Below are 15283 nucleotides of genomic sequence, written 5' to 3'. Positions count from 1 at the left end.
ATCATGACCTCCCTCATTTTTATTAAAACAAGAAAAAGGAACATAATTAATTGCAACCCACAATAATTATTATAAAAAATATAGCATCCTAAACAAATTATTTAAAAATGACTCTTGGGCTAAGGACTAAATTTTGTAATATGACCACATTTAAGAAATCACATGATCAAGGTGCAACATCTGAATATAACTACTCCATCCAACTAAAGTCAAACAACAATAAAGCAGACCTTTATTGAATAAGATCTTCCACGGTCACAAATGTTAATTGACTCCATCGACTAATCATTAGTGTGGAGTGTAATAAGAAAATAGCATGCAATGTGATTCAACAAAAGTCAAGCTGCTATATTCTTTATCAGTCCTCAGAATTTCTCTCAATTCCTTAAAGTCAAAGAAATTATAGTGTATCAAAAATCAGTATACACTCAATAATAATGTCGACCATGGGCCCAGTAGCCCTAACAACATCAAGTTTCATAGTATTATTATGTCTTGAACTCTCATATAATGTCAACCAGAGACATGATGATCCTAACAACACTAAGTTCCAAAGTCTCATCATAATCCCTTAAACTCTATTATAGTGTCAACCACAGGCATGATGGTTCTGAGTTCAAATTTTTGCAATTGACATGCAAAATCATATACTCTCAAACATATATAATAGCAAAAGACTCAACGCATTATCAATTTCTCATAATAAAAAATACATGTCAACCAAATAGTAATAGTGTCTTAAATAAAATGTTCAACACAATAATTTTTTTTTGAGAATTCTAACTCTCACTAATCAAGTATATCAATGGAACTCACAATGTTCATGTTTTCAATATATATTTAAACACTACATGCCTAAGTCCCTTAGTAGAGCTTTAGTGACCAAGAACTTATGTCAATTTGCTCAATAATCATGTCATCCACTTATAATACACACACAAAAAAAGAATTTTCTCCCGCTGACCTTAAAGTAAATACATGAACCAAACTTATTTTCCTTAAGACTCAAGGAAGTCATTACATCATCAAATCACTATTAAAATAAAATTCATAATCAATAATTTGAGAGTCTAACGTTAATTTTTTTCATCACCAAAAAATAAAGGGTTTAAAGTTTCTAAAGTTACTTTAGATAACTTTATCTAATATTCACTAAAATACACACAAAAAAGTGTTTGGGGTCCTGTGGACCCAAGTGAAGAGAAGAGAGAGAAAAAAAATATATGAGACTCACATTTTTTATGTGTATTTTGGTGAACATTAGAAAAAGTTATCTAAAGTAACTTTAGAAACTTTAAACCCAAAAATAAAATCCAAGTTGATCTAACATGATATGAAAATCAAAATTCTTCTAAAAGAAGCCTAATAAAAATTTCATTTCAAAATAAACTCACATATTGACGTCAAAACTAAGTAAACATCTCTCATTGACTTCATAATAACTTCAAGATCAAACAAAGTCAATTACATCTCTCCCACTCAACCAAAGTAAAAAATAAAAAATTCAAGTGTACTCTATACATTAGTTAACTATAGGCTAACTTTCACGCAACGCCCTATCAAGATCAATTAACAATTTTACTATGTCATTGTTATTGTTCATACCAAAAGTATGTTTATTACATACAATACGGTTATATTAATTATAGACAATTAAGTAATTTTAATAAAATGATTAGCATATTATAAAATTCCCTCTTGGTAGAGTATCAATACATTATCATTTCGCATAACATTAAGATCAAAAAAACAAAGAGAACAACATATAATTATCAGGAATTCATCCCTTCTTGGATTAATAAATTCTATAAATTAAACATCCCTATGATTTCAATAATTTAAAATTTGGTCTTCTTGTAAATTTTTAAAATTAAAAAAAAGTATTTATCCTTTTAAGTGAAACACAATTTTCACTATAATATTTAGTTAATTAAAAAATAAATAAAAAGTAAATTTTTTTTTTAAAAAAAATATTTCTTAAATAATGTAATAAAATGCTACAACTTCACTTAAATTGACAAAATGTTACCCAATGAGTGTAACTCAGTTGGCAACACAGACTGAGTAGAGTGGAGATATAACTTGAGTTTAATTCCCACCAAATACATCTATGGGGAGGGACGATGAGCTTTAGTTGTGACTAAACCCCGACTCGGGATTAGTCTTATAGGCAGCTCAAAGAGATAAAGCTTATAGAAATATGATAAGTGTTAAAGGTACTATGTTTTTAATGTCAAATATAGCTTAAATAATGATTAATATGATTAAGAATATAGTGTTAATTAATAAATCTTAAAAGATATTAAAAATGCCAACAACTAGATAAGATTCTAATCCCTTTTTCATATTGTTTCAGATTTGAAGTAACAAACCACTAATCGGATGGGCAAAAGGCAGTTGGCATCAGTTGTGAATATAAAAAAAAAATAGGAAAATAAAGAATTAATAAAGATTATGTCTTGCTCGCTCTACAGCTCGCTTCAGCTAGCAAGGTAAGCGAGAGATTTTAATAAGCTCATTGAGCAGCTCGCTTCAGCAAGCTCAACAACGAGAAATAAAATATGCTCGCTGAGTAGCTCACTTCAGCGAGCGAGTCCAAATACTGAAAAGCCTATTTTTAATTCTTTAAAAAGACGAGACGAACGTTGTTGCATCATTCAGAAGAAGGCAGAGACTTAGAGACAAAGGCAAAGAGGCAGAGGAGTAAAATCTGGAGACGATTGTAGAAGGAAAAATAAGAAGAGAAGATTGAAGAATCACCATTTAAATTTCCTGCTAAGTTTCTATGAACTATTTTAATTTCTTTTCATCTTTTAATTCTGTTGTTATGATTATGCAAAGCTAAATTTATTTAGGTAGTTAGGGCGAAACGAAATCAATAGGTTATTGAACGCTGTTTATCCTTTCTTGTAATTTATATTCATGATTTAAGTTATGCAATTAATCTATTTCCTCATGACTAGCTTTGTTTATGTACTGATCACTCATAGATAAATACTTGAATCTTGCATGACAATAAGGATGTTGGTGTCTTGATTCCGATTGATCAATTGCTGGAGTTTGTATGATCTAGGCATAGGCTTACAAATTCTATAACTTTATAGTTCTTGTGGAAAAAGGCTTTAAGGGATTAGGCTTTTGAATAAAGTAAAGAATTAAATTACCAAGGGATTAAGATTTAATCAATTTTAGAAAGAATCATTGATAACTTAATCTTGAATGTTGATTGCAAGAAATGGTAGAATTGTTAGGATAAATATTGGGGAAGTCGAGTTCCTAGCTACGTCTTTTATTAAAAATTAAAAATTATTTTCTTCACGTTATTAATTCTTGAATTCAGTTCTTGATTTCTTAATATTAAAAACTAAAAATAAGTTCTTTAAAATTCTGTTTTCACAATTAAATTAATTCTCTCAACAAAATCATTTTAAGATCGATCCAACTTTAATCGCATAAATCAGTTATTGTATTCAGTCCTCGTCCTCGTGGGGATGATAACCCCACTCATTTACCATTTATTACTTGTACGACCGATGCACTTGCCGAAGTCGTAACAAAATACCAGGGGACCAACTCGCCTTAAAGAGGTAATTATGGTCGGTAGATCAAAACAAAAAAGGACACAAAGTAATATTCTTTAAAAAGATAAATGTTTTTTTCCTTAAAATTATTGCACACAATAACTCCCTTTGAGCACGTAATTTCTTGCAAATTTTTTTTTTTTGGCGAGGGTGTTGCAATTATATCAATAAAGAACTTTGTTAATTTACAAATAATATTCTAATTAATCATGCCTAAATAACATGAAGAACTATATAACATATATTTTCAAAATTCATATTGTATTTACTAAACAACAATTTATACCAAAAAATTTCAATGCTTAATATCAATAATTGTACTCCTAACTATCTAATCAAATTTAAAGGAGAGAGCACAAAAAATCTATGCTGAACTAGGGAAACTAATTATACCTTTATAATTCTCAAATGTTACAATAATTTTTTCATTAATTAAAATTTAGAAAAATAGGCACATAAATATTTTTCATATAATTAAACATAAATAAAAGCAAATAATTCCAAGTAAATAAATATATATGTAAAATAATAACATAAATATTTTAAAATATTAAATTCAAAATAAATCAAATATGTTTTCAAAGTCATTTGAAGGAATTTAATAGAAAAGTTCACCTTTAAAGCAAAACAAGAATGCATTAGCACGCATACCAAAAATAAAAATAAAAATGCATTAGCACAAATTATAGGGCAATATATAACTTAATCAAAGCAAGAAATCAAAATGAGGTCAATATAATAGTATATTCTTCCTTAGGGCAAAATGCGTAAACCAATATTGTGACCAAGGTCAGAAACTCAGATGAGCTAATCAATTAGCACAACATGATGTCATGACAAGGTCATCATAATAGTACATTCTCTTTTGAGCAGAATGCACAACCAAGATTGTAACCAATGCCAGAACCTCAGATGAGTTAATCAATAAGCACAATATTGGGTTTGAAAATTCATCCTCTTTGGGCAGATAGATTCCTAGACTAATGAGCATGCGATAACTTCATCTACATCTTTAAAGAAAATTTGTTCAATGAGCATATAATGGCTTTAGAGATTTATCCACTTTGAGCATACAGATCACCTAGACTAATGTTAAAGGGGCAATTAGATGTACGGAAGCGTTTAAATCGTTGCGGTTTGGAATGCAACAGAGATCATCATCGTTTTATATTTACCTTTTGTAGCACAGATCGGAGATGATCCTTCACGAGCTGATCTGTTCAGTGTCCCAATACGAACAACAACTTTGTAAAGGCTGACTTCTAGCAGAGCTTCCAGACTATCGTCAAGGGGGAATAAGGATGGTGTGTGGACATTCTCTTACTAACAAGGAGATATCCTTACTTGAGCCTTTGCAATCACAAAGTGAAGACCAAAGAGACTGATGACTATAAGTGTGATATATATAGGTTCCAAGAAATACTAGCTCTAAACTGAATGGACTCTAGGTTTCTTGGGCTCTCCTTACTCACTAGGCCCAATTGGACTTTAGTGAAAGAGCAAAGCCAACATAACTTCATCTCAAACAAGTTCACAAGTTCCTAGCTATAACACACAATCACCCTTTTCGAGTAGGAAATTGCATGAAATAACTAGAAGTATTAATAAAATTACAATTTTTTTTTCCAAAAGCCAATTTAGACAATTCCACCGAAGAAATAAGTTGCATCATAAATAATGCTTAACTCTAAATGAAACACTATTTAACAAAGCTGTCGTGGATTCATGTTTTTTTTTTCATGTTAAATGTGATATAACTCATACAACTATCAAATAACTTTTATTTAAACTATTAATTCCAGGTAGTTTCAAACAAGACACAAAGACACCAACAATAATTTATTTACTTTTATCCAAATATTTACATTGATCCACAATCACAAACATAAATATATATCTTGAAAGCTTTCAATCAAATTCAAAAAGGTTCTCAAATCAAATAATAACAATAAATTTGACTAAATACAAATATATAAATAATTGACAACGATCGATGAGTGTGCATCCTTTGACGTTGCGGTCTCTCTAATCAGCCATCATACAACAAATTATTTGGGTTTACAAATCTCAAACTTTTGTTTTTATCTTTTCTTTTCCTTTTTCTCTTTTAAGAAAAGTTTTCTTTTTAAGGCGCATCAATAAAAATAATAGGACCTTCTAGATGTGTTTTTTTAAAAGAAATATAACCAACCATCATTCCAAATAAATGAGAAATAAGGTCACATATATTTCCATCAAGATCAATAAACCAACAAAAACTCAAATTCACAATAACCATATGATTTTTACGATATAAATTTTGAATTAAATTTCTTGAAAAAAAATATCATTAATTTTAAATCACATATTCAAGAATAGAAAGGGAAAATAATTTTATCTCAAAAGATGCAATATATCCAATAATATTTGGGAGGGGGTTTAAAACCTTAATCCTGGACTCGTCCCGAATCAGACTAGTCACGAAGCGATGATTAGAATATTTGCAAAAAAAAATATTGAGTTCTAAATCATATATTCTAGGCCATGATACTAAATCCAAATGTAAGAAAAAATAAAGTTAGAGTTATAATTATAATAAATTTGAATACCAAAAGGTTTAGGCTTATTCATTAAAAACATATTTTTGATGTGTCTCGTGTAAAGGTTGAAGGATCATATATAATCTTCATTTAGGATTCACACTACTCTCTTCATGATTGTCGATGGACAAGTTTTGAAGTGACTATTTCACAAGGGAAAAAAAGAAGCAACCCAAATGGAAAATTAATCATTCAAGGATGAATGGAAGGTAGCTGAAACAATAGAAATAGAAATAATAACCAGGAGAGGCTATGTAAAAATTTGAACGATATAAAAATCTGAAAATGAGAATGAAAATGAAAAAAAAAAATTGTTGCTTTCTTATCTTGTTACTTCCACTACCCTTAATTAAATTAAATTTAAGAAAACAAAAAAAAGAAATTTGAAACAAAGATGGGCTAAGACAATCTACAATATATTTAAGAGAGAGAGGAAGATACTGCAAATCTTCTTGTGCAAAAATATTTGGAAGACCAACAAACGACAACATGTTCTGATGTTTTAAAATAAATAATATATATTATACAAAAAAAATAGATAATATATATAATTGAAATTCACATCAGGTATTTATTTATTTATTTTAAACAAATACAAATTTTAAAAATGAAATATATATATATATATATATATATATATATATATATATATATAGTGGAGTTGTTGAATAAAGTGTTTATTCTAATTAATATGAGATGCAGTATTCTATATTGGTTAATTAGATTAGGTAAATGTATAAAAAAAAATAGATTATATAAATATTCTCAGTGAACATCCCCACCTTATAGATCATTAGATTGTATATGTTTAAGAAACTATTTTATGCTTTACATTATTATAAGGCAGCACAATGCAAAGATGAATTCAATTTGAGCTTTTCATCTAACAGGTAGCAAAACATGAATGGAATAATAATATTTCATCCAAAGACTTTGAAATAAATTTTAATAATGTTTTCTCCATTGTGCATGTTGACGTAATTTATAAAGAATCATTTCAATCCAAGAATTTAAATTGAAAAGTGAAGGCTCATTAATAATTTTTAATTATATTTCTCTAATATAATTATTTTATTCCTGAGGAACAAATTTATCGTTCGATTATATTTGGTGCATATAAAACTTGGTACAAATTCGTGTTTGATATTTTGCATAACTTGGTGCAAATATTGTTTATAAATTTTGCAAATTATTACAAGATTTATAAAGAAAGTAACAAACTAATTAGAATGTTGTGTTATCGTGTCATAAATGGAGCACCAACTAAATTTTTTCATTTGATTTTTTAAAATTATTTTAGGTTTGAATCAAAGTTTGGATGGTGGAACAACTAAAAGTGCAATGCAATCAATCCGATGGGTAATTCCTATGAACAAAAGGAAAACCCAATAAAGCAGTAAGAAATGCCTAAACAATTGTGGCAACACAGTAACATCCAGTAGCACCATGAGGTACCCAAAACCTTTATGCAGTCATCTTCAACCACCACTCAGAAAACTCACCTCCAACGCCAATCTCATGCATCCACTATTGTTGGTGAAGTAAGGAGCGTAGCGAGCTTAGAGTCACCAGTTATAAATGCTCCATCACCATTCTTGAACACTAAATTCATTTAACTTCTTCCTCACTATTTCCAATATCTAAAGCAAAGTCAACATTTTGTTCAACTTAATAGTTCACATGTCAACATTGACATGTGAAAGGAAATAATTCAAAAGGAAAGATTGGTCAGCAACAAAATTTCCCCTCTTAAGTTCAGTTGTTCCATATATGGGCATCTTGAAAGCTACTCCAAAAGCCTAATAAGTCACAATATTAGGACATCATCTACAGTGCTTCGCATGTAGTGAAATTTAATGCATTCTAGTATGTCTTAACAATAAGATATAGTATAAAGTATAAAAGTTATTTTTATTTCTCTCTCCGGTATAATACACATTGATGTGATGCACTTCCATTGACGCGATGTGCTTGGGCTCGTAGTACAATAGATTTTTCGCAATATTAAAAGCAAAATATCTAGAAAAATCCATTACGAACCCAGCATAACGTACATTACAATGTAATCGCAATATTATATATGCAAATATATATATACAAGGAAATATAGGCACTAGTTAGGTACACATTTAATTTCTTTCATATTTTCCACTTTCTTTTATTTTCTGTAACATAGGTAGCTAGGTATACGATTTTGTCTTGGAGAAGATTCAAAATGCGCAAGTTAATGAAATAATTTCATATTCAAGCCGAAAATCTGGACAAATCATCGAGCAATACAAAGCCAAAGATTTGGCAGTTGCTACACACAACACATAACACGTTTTAAGTGGTGGTTCAGCTCTGAGAACGTTAATAGACTCAATTTGGAAGGTTCCATGCTACGCAACTTGGATCACAACATTTAAGCTGCATTTGACGGACTCTAATTTTGTCTTTCTCATATGAAGAGCAAAAATATTATACTCGGACAATAATAAGAAGGAAAAAATGTTTATGCAGATAAAGTTATCTGCATTTTATTCCCAAAACGACGTCGTTTTGGGATTGAAATTTTAAAAAATTATAAATATAAAGACTATTATAACCCTGAAATAAATTAAAATTACCAAAACACTATGATTTCCGTCCCAAACGACGTCGTATTGGGCTAACTGCAGAAAAGTTATCTGCAGTAACTGCAGAAAAAGCGAACCCTAATAAGAAAAGGAGATTAAAAAAATGAGAAGGGCTACGTTTATAATTTGGGGCAAGTTCTATTTTTGCCCATGTTGCAAGTGCTAGCTAGTTAATTGCATAATTAGTTGTGCATCAATTTGGGCACAATTCAGCGGAGCTTGCCATGTAGCATTAAAGGTTGTCGTATGCGTAATATAAAGATGTCTTTAGTGCCACGTGACAAACTTCAATGAGTAGTGCCTAAATTGATGCGCAACCAATTGCGCCCAAAATGACGCATAATTAATTGCGTTAGTTTAGTAAATACTTTCGAAATTGCTTTAAATTTATATTTTTTATTTAAATTGTAATTTTTTAATTTTTCTCCCCACAAATATTTCACATTCAAGATAAATCTCTTATTTTATGCAAAAATTTAGCTACACGTTTTTTTACAAGAATCCCCCAATTTTGTTTTGCCTGATGAGCTATGTAGCACCGATATCAACACGGGACACGAGACACGATACGATACGACACTCCGACACGTAATTCTAAAAAATGTTAGATTTTGACACGTTAGGACACGTTTTGATATTAAATATTATTTTTAATTTATGTAAGGTATATTATATTTAATACTCAATAATTTAACAAAAAAATGAAGTTAAACTTGTAATACCCATCAGTTTTACAAAGAAACATCAGATTTCCTAAATATTTATATCAAACTCAATAAAATGGTAATCATAATCCAACGAATCTAATCATTGGAACTAAAAACACAACGCGTATTGGACCTTTTTTTGAGTCTCTACAATGCGTATTGGAGTGTCGGGGAGTGTCAGGAAGTGTCGGACACGACAAGTCAGAGTTTTTGAAGTGTCGGTGCTTCATAGCTGATGAAGAGTACAAGCAGTTTATATTTTGGCAATAGTAAATATCATCCAGCACATGCACATTGTTTTTGAAAAATCTACCCTGATAAGTTTCAAATGCAGGCTTTTTGACCCTTTTGCCCCATATTAATTAATTAATAATCATTTTTCCCCTTACCCAGAACTATCTACCAACCTACCCCTCTTTAATCGATTAACTTGAATACTTAATCGATTAAATGGACAAAATATGCAAAAATGATTGACTCGAGATTTAATCGATTAAATCTCCATCTTTAATTGATTAATTTGAATATTTAATCGATTAAATATCTCAAATGAACATGAAAACATTGATTGAATGAGACAAACAAGGAAAACTCGCTACGTTCAAAGGGGATGATTAATGTTTAGTTTACTATAATGATTAAGTTTTGGTTGCCCCAAGTGTTCGTTTGAAATATGTCTTACTCGCTGTAAAGGAATACAAAATGGAAGTATTTTACCCCGGCCTGAACTGAAGTTTGAATATGTTAATAAGGGCAGTGAGTACATGCATGTTGGTAATCCTCAACCAGTATATTGTGATTTAGGGACTTCAGAGAGTACTATTGAGATATATACTGATTGGAATGCTAACAGTAATGGAAGTATTAGATGTGCTCCAAAAGAAATGAGGGATTATGGTGACTATGTATTGGAGCTGAAGTCCATACTTCCAAATAGATGGATTTCTAAGTTGGAAGCCAAAACTCGTGACGTGCTGAAGAATTTTTGCAAAATTGAGCACAAAACTCTTCAGAAAAGCAATATTAAGCAACAAATCTATGATAAGAGCTGCTTTTAGAGATGACAAGAATGATAATAACATATACTGTCCAGTGTCAAGTGACTTGTCAGAAGAAGGGTTGTTTCTCTTCCAACAGTGTTGGATTAAAGATGAACCAATCATAGTTCGGGATGTTCTTAAACTAGGGACAAGTCTGAGTTGGGAGCCAAAGGTCACTTGGCGAGCATTATGTGAAAATTTGGATTCAGGGAACAACTCAAATGCGTTAATGAATCAAGATTGGTTCTCGCTAAGCAGTGAACCAATGAGTTTTCCTTGTTTGTCTCATTCAATCAATGCTTTCACGCTCATTTGGGATATTTAATCGATTAAATATAAATTTTAATCGATTAAATATTCCTCTTAATCGATTAAAGAGTGAGATTTAATCGATTAAATCTCGAGTCAACTATTTTTGCATGTTTTGACCATTTAATCGTTTAAATATTCAAGTTAATCGATTAAAGAGGAGCAGATTGGTGAATAGTTTTGAATAAGGGGCAAAATAATTATTAATTAATTAATAAAGGGTAAAAAGGTAAAAAAAACCCTTCAAATGCATGTCATACTTATCATTAATCATTTGCTTGTGTGGGTAAAATATTTAAAAAGAAATCATAAATTCAGGTAACTTCAGTAGGGAATAGTCCTTCCACTATGCTACACTCATTTGGATAAGTAAAGAAATTATAACACTTTAGTATATATATTAGCAGTTAGTGTAACACCATTGTAATCTACAATGAAAAATATTGCAACTCAGATAAATGACATTATTCTTTTTTCTTGTCAATCAAAGAGAAAGATCAATATTAAGTGCATTAGTTTCAACAGCTGTCTACTTTTTGTTTGTGGCCTACATAAATTAGACCAGCTGCATTGACTTTGATGCTGAGCTGCATATATGCATATATAGCAATGTAAGTTAAAAAAAAAAATTATAATTAAGAAACAAAAGATTACAATAACATGCATCTAAGCTTAAAAGCATTAGTTGCAGAATATAATATTCCTAAATGACAAACAGGTAACTTCACATGTTCATCTACTAGATGATACCCCTGGTTGTCACACAGATTATGATACTCATGCTCAAATGATAAAGATCCAGTTTGGAACGAGAGTAAGATTACAAATTTAGATAACTACATTTAACTATGTGAGGCATGAAAATCAATAATTTGATCCTGGAGAATCCCATGTGTCAGGTATGATTTGGTGAAGTGAACAACAATCTTCACGGTTGGATCCATTAGAACAGTGTGTTGAAGCGAAAAGTCCCTGTTGTTGTTCATGTTCATCCATTACCTCCTCCATCTTCTCCAAAATCTCTACCGTGGTTGGCCTATTTTCTTGGAAACGTGATACACACATGAGGGCTATATTCAGCAAAGGAAATGCCCATTGATGTTCATTTTCCCTAACCTCCTTGTCAAAGACCTCACCTGTCCATTCTTCCCTTACCATGGACCTCACCCATCTTGCAAGGTCTATTCTACTTACTTCTATGCTTTTTCCTGTCAGTAACTCCAAGAGAATCACTCCAAAGCTATAGACATCACCCTTTTCTGTTAAACTCTTTTCAGGAGCTGTATATCCCTGAGAGGAAAACAGGAAACCTCTATTTGTGTCCATGAATTTTGATAACCCATGCTCACTTATTAGTGGTTCATTGTTGTCATTGAGAAGGATATTTGATAGCTTAAGATTTCCATGAGGAATGACCTCCTGTCCATCCACCTTCTTATATATGAAACCCAAACCCCTTGCAATCCCACATGCTATAGAGAGACGTAGTTTCCATGAGAAATCTTTTCTACCTGCTATATAATCTGCATAAAAATAAATAAAATTTGTTAATACCCAACACTCTTTATATTTGTTAAAACTATTCATTGCTATGTACCAAAAAAAAAAAAAAAAAAAAAACTATTCATTGCTTTTTTCTAAAAGTTTCTATATATAATCAGATGATCTAAAGTTCAATCCTTATAGTCCCAAAGTAAAATTTTAACATAAGGTCACAAGATATAAAATGTGTCCGTGCATTATCCACGCTTTAAAGCCCAAAATTAATTTTTGCATGGTGGTGTAGTTTAATCTTTGGTGGAAGTTAGTTTGTGACAATATTAATGTGCAAATCTGAGGTTTCAGCTAGTATTGTGCTAATGGTCAAGGCAGAAATATATGTATGCACATGCAATTCATGTTTAGGAACACATAGATAAGGTTAATTATATGTGTAGAGTCTAGCAACTACTAAAAATTTCTAAGCTTAACTCACCGTTTAAAAGATTAAGCAAACTTCCATTGCTTTGATATTTGTAAATGATGAGTTTTTCTTCACTTGTAGAGCGGTAACCAACAAGGGGAAGGATATTTGGATGTTTCAAGTTACTTATCTGCTTTAATGTCTCTCCAAATTCATCAGATGATACCTGCAAATTCTTTAATCTTTTGACTGCATAGTGAACATTATTATCGAGTTTCACCTTGTAAAGGCTGCTAGAAAAGCTTTCGCTTTGCAAGTCAGCTGTGGCACGAAGCAGGTCCTCTAGTGTGAATCTTTCATGATCTTCAACAAAGAACACAAGTTCTGAATCCCCTTCCTTTATTTGCTTCACCTCTTGAATCTCAGTTGTAGCCTTTTTTATTGGAGACACACGATGGCTTTTCATAACACGTCCCTCTGCATTTAACTTAGCTGACATCTTCATAGCAAAGTAAATGGATGGAAAAACCAAACCAATGCCCAAAATTAACACCAACAAGGCTTCCCAATGAAAATACCATGGCTTCTTGGCATTACCAGGTGTGCTGCCACTTAAAGGAGCTGGTGCTGGTTGATTTGTATTTGTATAACCTTCCTTGTTGCTTTCTAACTTTCTTGGAGTCACATAATAAGTAAAAGGACGCTTATATTCTTTTTTACTTGGAATCACACCAGAAAATTTATTGTTAGAGATGTCTAAGCTTTTCAGATATTTTAATTTTGTTAAAGCCTTAGGTACCCTCCCACTCAATTGATTGCTGGTTACATTTAAATGCATCAACCTTGTACACTGCAAAATTGAGTGTGGAATAGTTCCTCTAATGTTATTCTTAGCTAAGCTCACCACTCTAAGCTTTTTGAGCCTGCATAGGGAATCTGCATCAATTATGCCAGTAAGGTTCAAGTTTTCAAGCCTTATCTCTACAATATTAGTAGCATTCGAGTTACATCTTACACCATTCAACTTAACCAAGCACGGATTCGATGCTGACCCATTCCAGCTAATGTTAAGTACATTTTTGGGATCAACACCCCTAAGGAAATTGAAGAAAAACTCAGATTCTGATAACTCACCTCCTGTACAAACCATGATAAAGAATGGAAGTAGAGCAAAGCAAACCAGCTTCCTTAGAAACATAGCAAGATCTCTTGTGTCCTGCATTTTTTGTGGTCGCCCTTCCTTGAATTTTCTTCTCTTTTGTTAAGGGTGCCTCGAATGAATCATGTTAGTCCTTCTTGCTTCTTTATTTGTGCAGTGGATAACGACATGTCTTTTCCTAGGAATCAACGATATTTTCGTCCTGTACTTTTGTTATTTGGTGCTTCGTAAGTTTCTCCATGCAATATAAAAAGAGGAAGATTCTATCAACAGCGCACTCAGAAAATTTTTTTATGTCTGCACACTTAGTGCCTTGGTGAATTTTTTTAAGGATCATAATTATGATTCAATTTTTACTTTTACTTCAAAAATAAAGCTTTGATGAATCAACCAAAGTTTTAAGGAAATAATCGATAATGATAATTAAAAAATAAATAAACACCACAAAAGATATTTGTAAAATATAGTATAATTGTAGGGGTTAATCAATCAAAAACTCACCTTTGTCGATGTCTATTTGATCCAAAGTTGACCAGTTTTGTTTCATAAAAAAACATGAAAATTTCGTGTGATTCTCCTCCACTCTTTATTTATTTCCTTTTAATCTTCCTATTTTTTTATTTTCTTTACTTGACTTGAATAACACACCCTATGTAAATTTTTTTTTTCCTCCTCAACTTTATGTCTGCAAGCAGACAATAAAACCAACGTAGGTCCGTCATTGAATATCAGTGTCAAATTTAAAATTTGAACACTTCATCTGATAGTCATTAGATTAAAAAAGATCAATGATGTCATAGGCTTACAGATTAGAGTCATTGATCTTTTTAATCTAATGACTATCAGATGATCTGTCAAATTTAAAATTTAATACTGATGTCAAAAGATCTTACCTTAAATAAAAATACATGTTTCAAAACTGACGAGTGACGTGTATATCGGGATTAACAACATAATATGAACTCAAAAAAAATGAAAGATTCATAAAGTAAAAAGTCATGTGCAAAGCTGTTATAGATGTGATGTGAGCAGCGAAATGTTAAATATAGAAGTTTTTATTTATTCAATTCTAGTGTTATAAGAAATAATTTTAGGGATAGGATATACTTGTCATCAAAAAAGTTTATCACATTTATAATTATCCTAATCACCGTTGATTTTCGTCAATCTAACGATTATAATTTCTTGGATTTATTGAAAATTAATAATTAATTAATAAATACGACCCAATAATTTCCAAGAAATTATAACCGTTAGATTGACAAAATTCAACGGTGATTAGATTAGTTGTAAATGTGACAAACTTTTTTGGTGGTAAGTATATCATTCTCTATAATTTTATCTCTTATATAAATAAAAATGTGTGGCAGTCATATGAGGTTATGTG

General features: G+C 30.9%; 1 protein-coding gene across 1 annotated transcript; it reads right to left on the bottom strand.

The window, feature by feature from the left end:
• Positions 1-11698: 11698 nt before the first annotated feature.
• On the bottom strand, positions 11699-13959 carry LOC133317769 (probable inactive receptor kinase At5g53320). Its single transcript, XM_061519646.1, has 2 exons — positions 12810-13959; positions 11699-12357 (listed from the first exon to the last, which is right to left on the bottom strand). Exons 1-2 carry the CDS (start codon positions 13957-13959, stop codon positions 11699-11701), a joined length of 1809 nt encoding a protein of 602 aa, XP_061375630.1.
• Between the last annotated feature and the right edge of the window lie 1324 nt (positions 13960-15283).

Source organism: Gastrolobium bilobum, unplaced genomic scaffold (genome assembly GCF_033153095.1).
Source record: "Gastrolobium bilobum isolate Gb01-03AN ecotype WA unplaced genomic scaffold, APGP_CSIRO_Gbil_v1 utg1481, whole genome shotgun sequence".
NCBI lineage: Eukaryota > Viridiplantae > Streptophyta > Magnoliopsida > Fabales > Fabaceae > Gastrolobium > Gastrolobium bilobum.
Note: the sequence above shows the minus strand (reverse complement) of the source record. Positions and strands in the feature narration are given on the sequence as shown.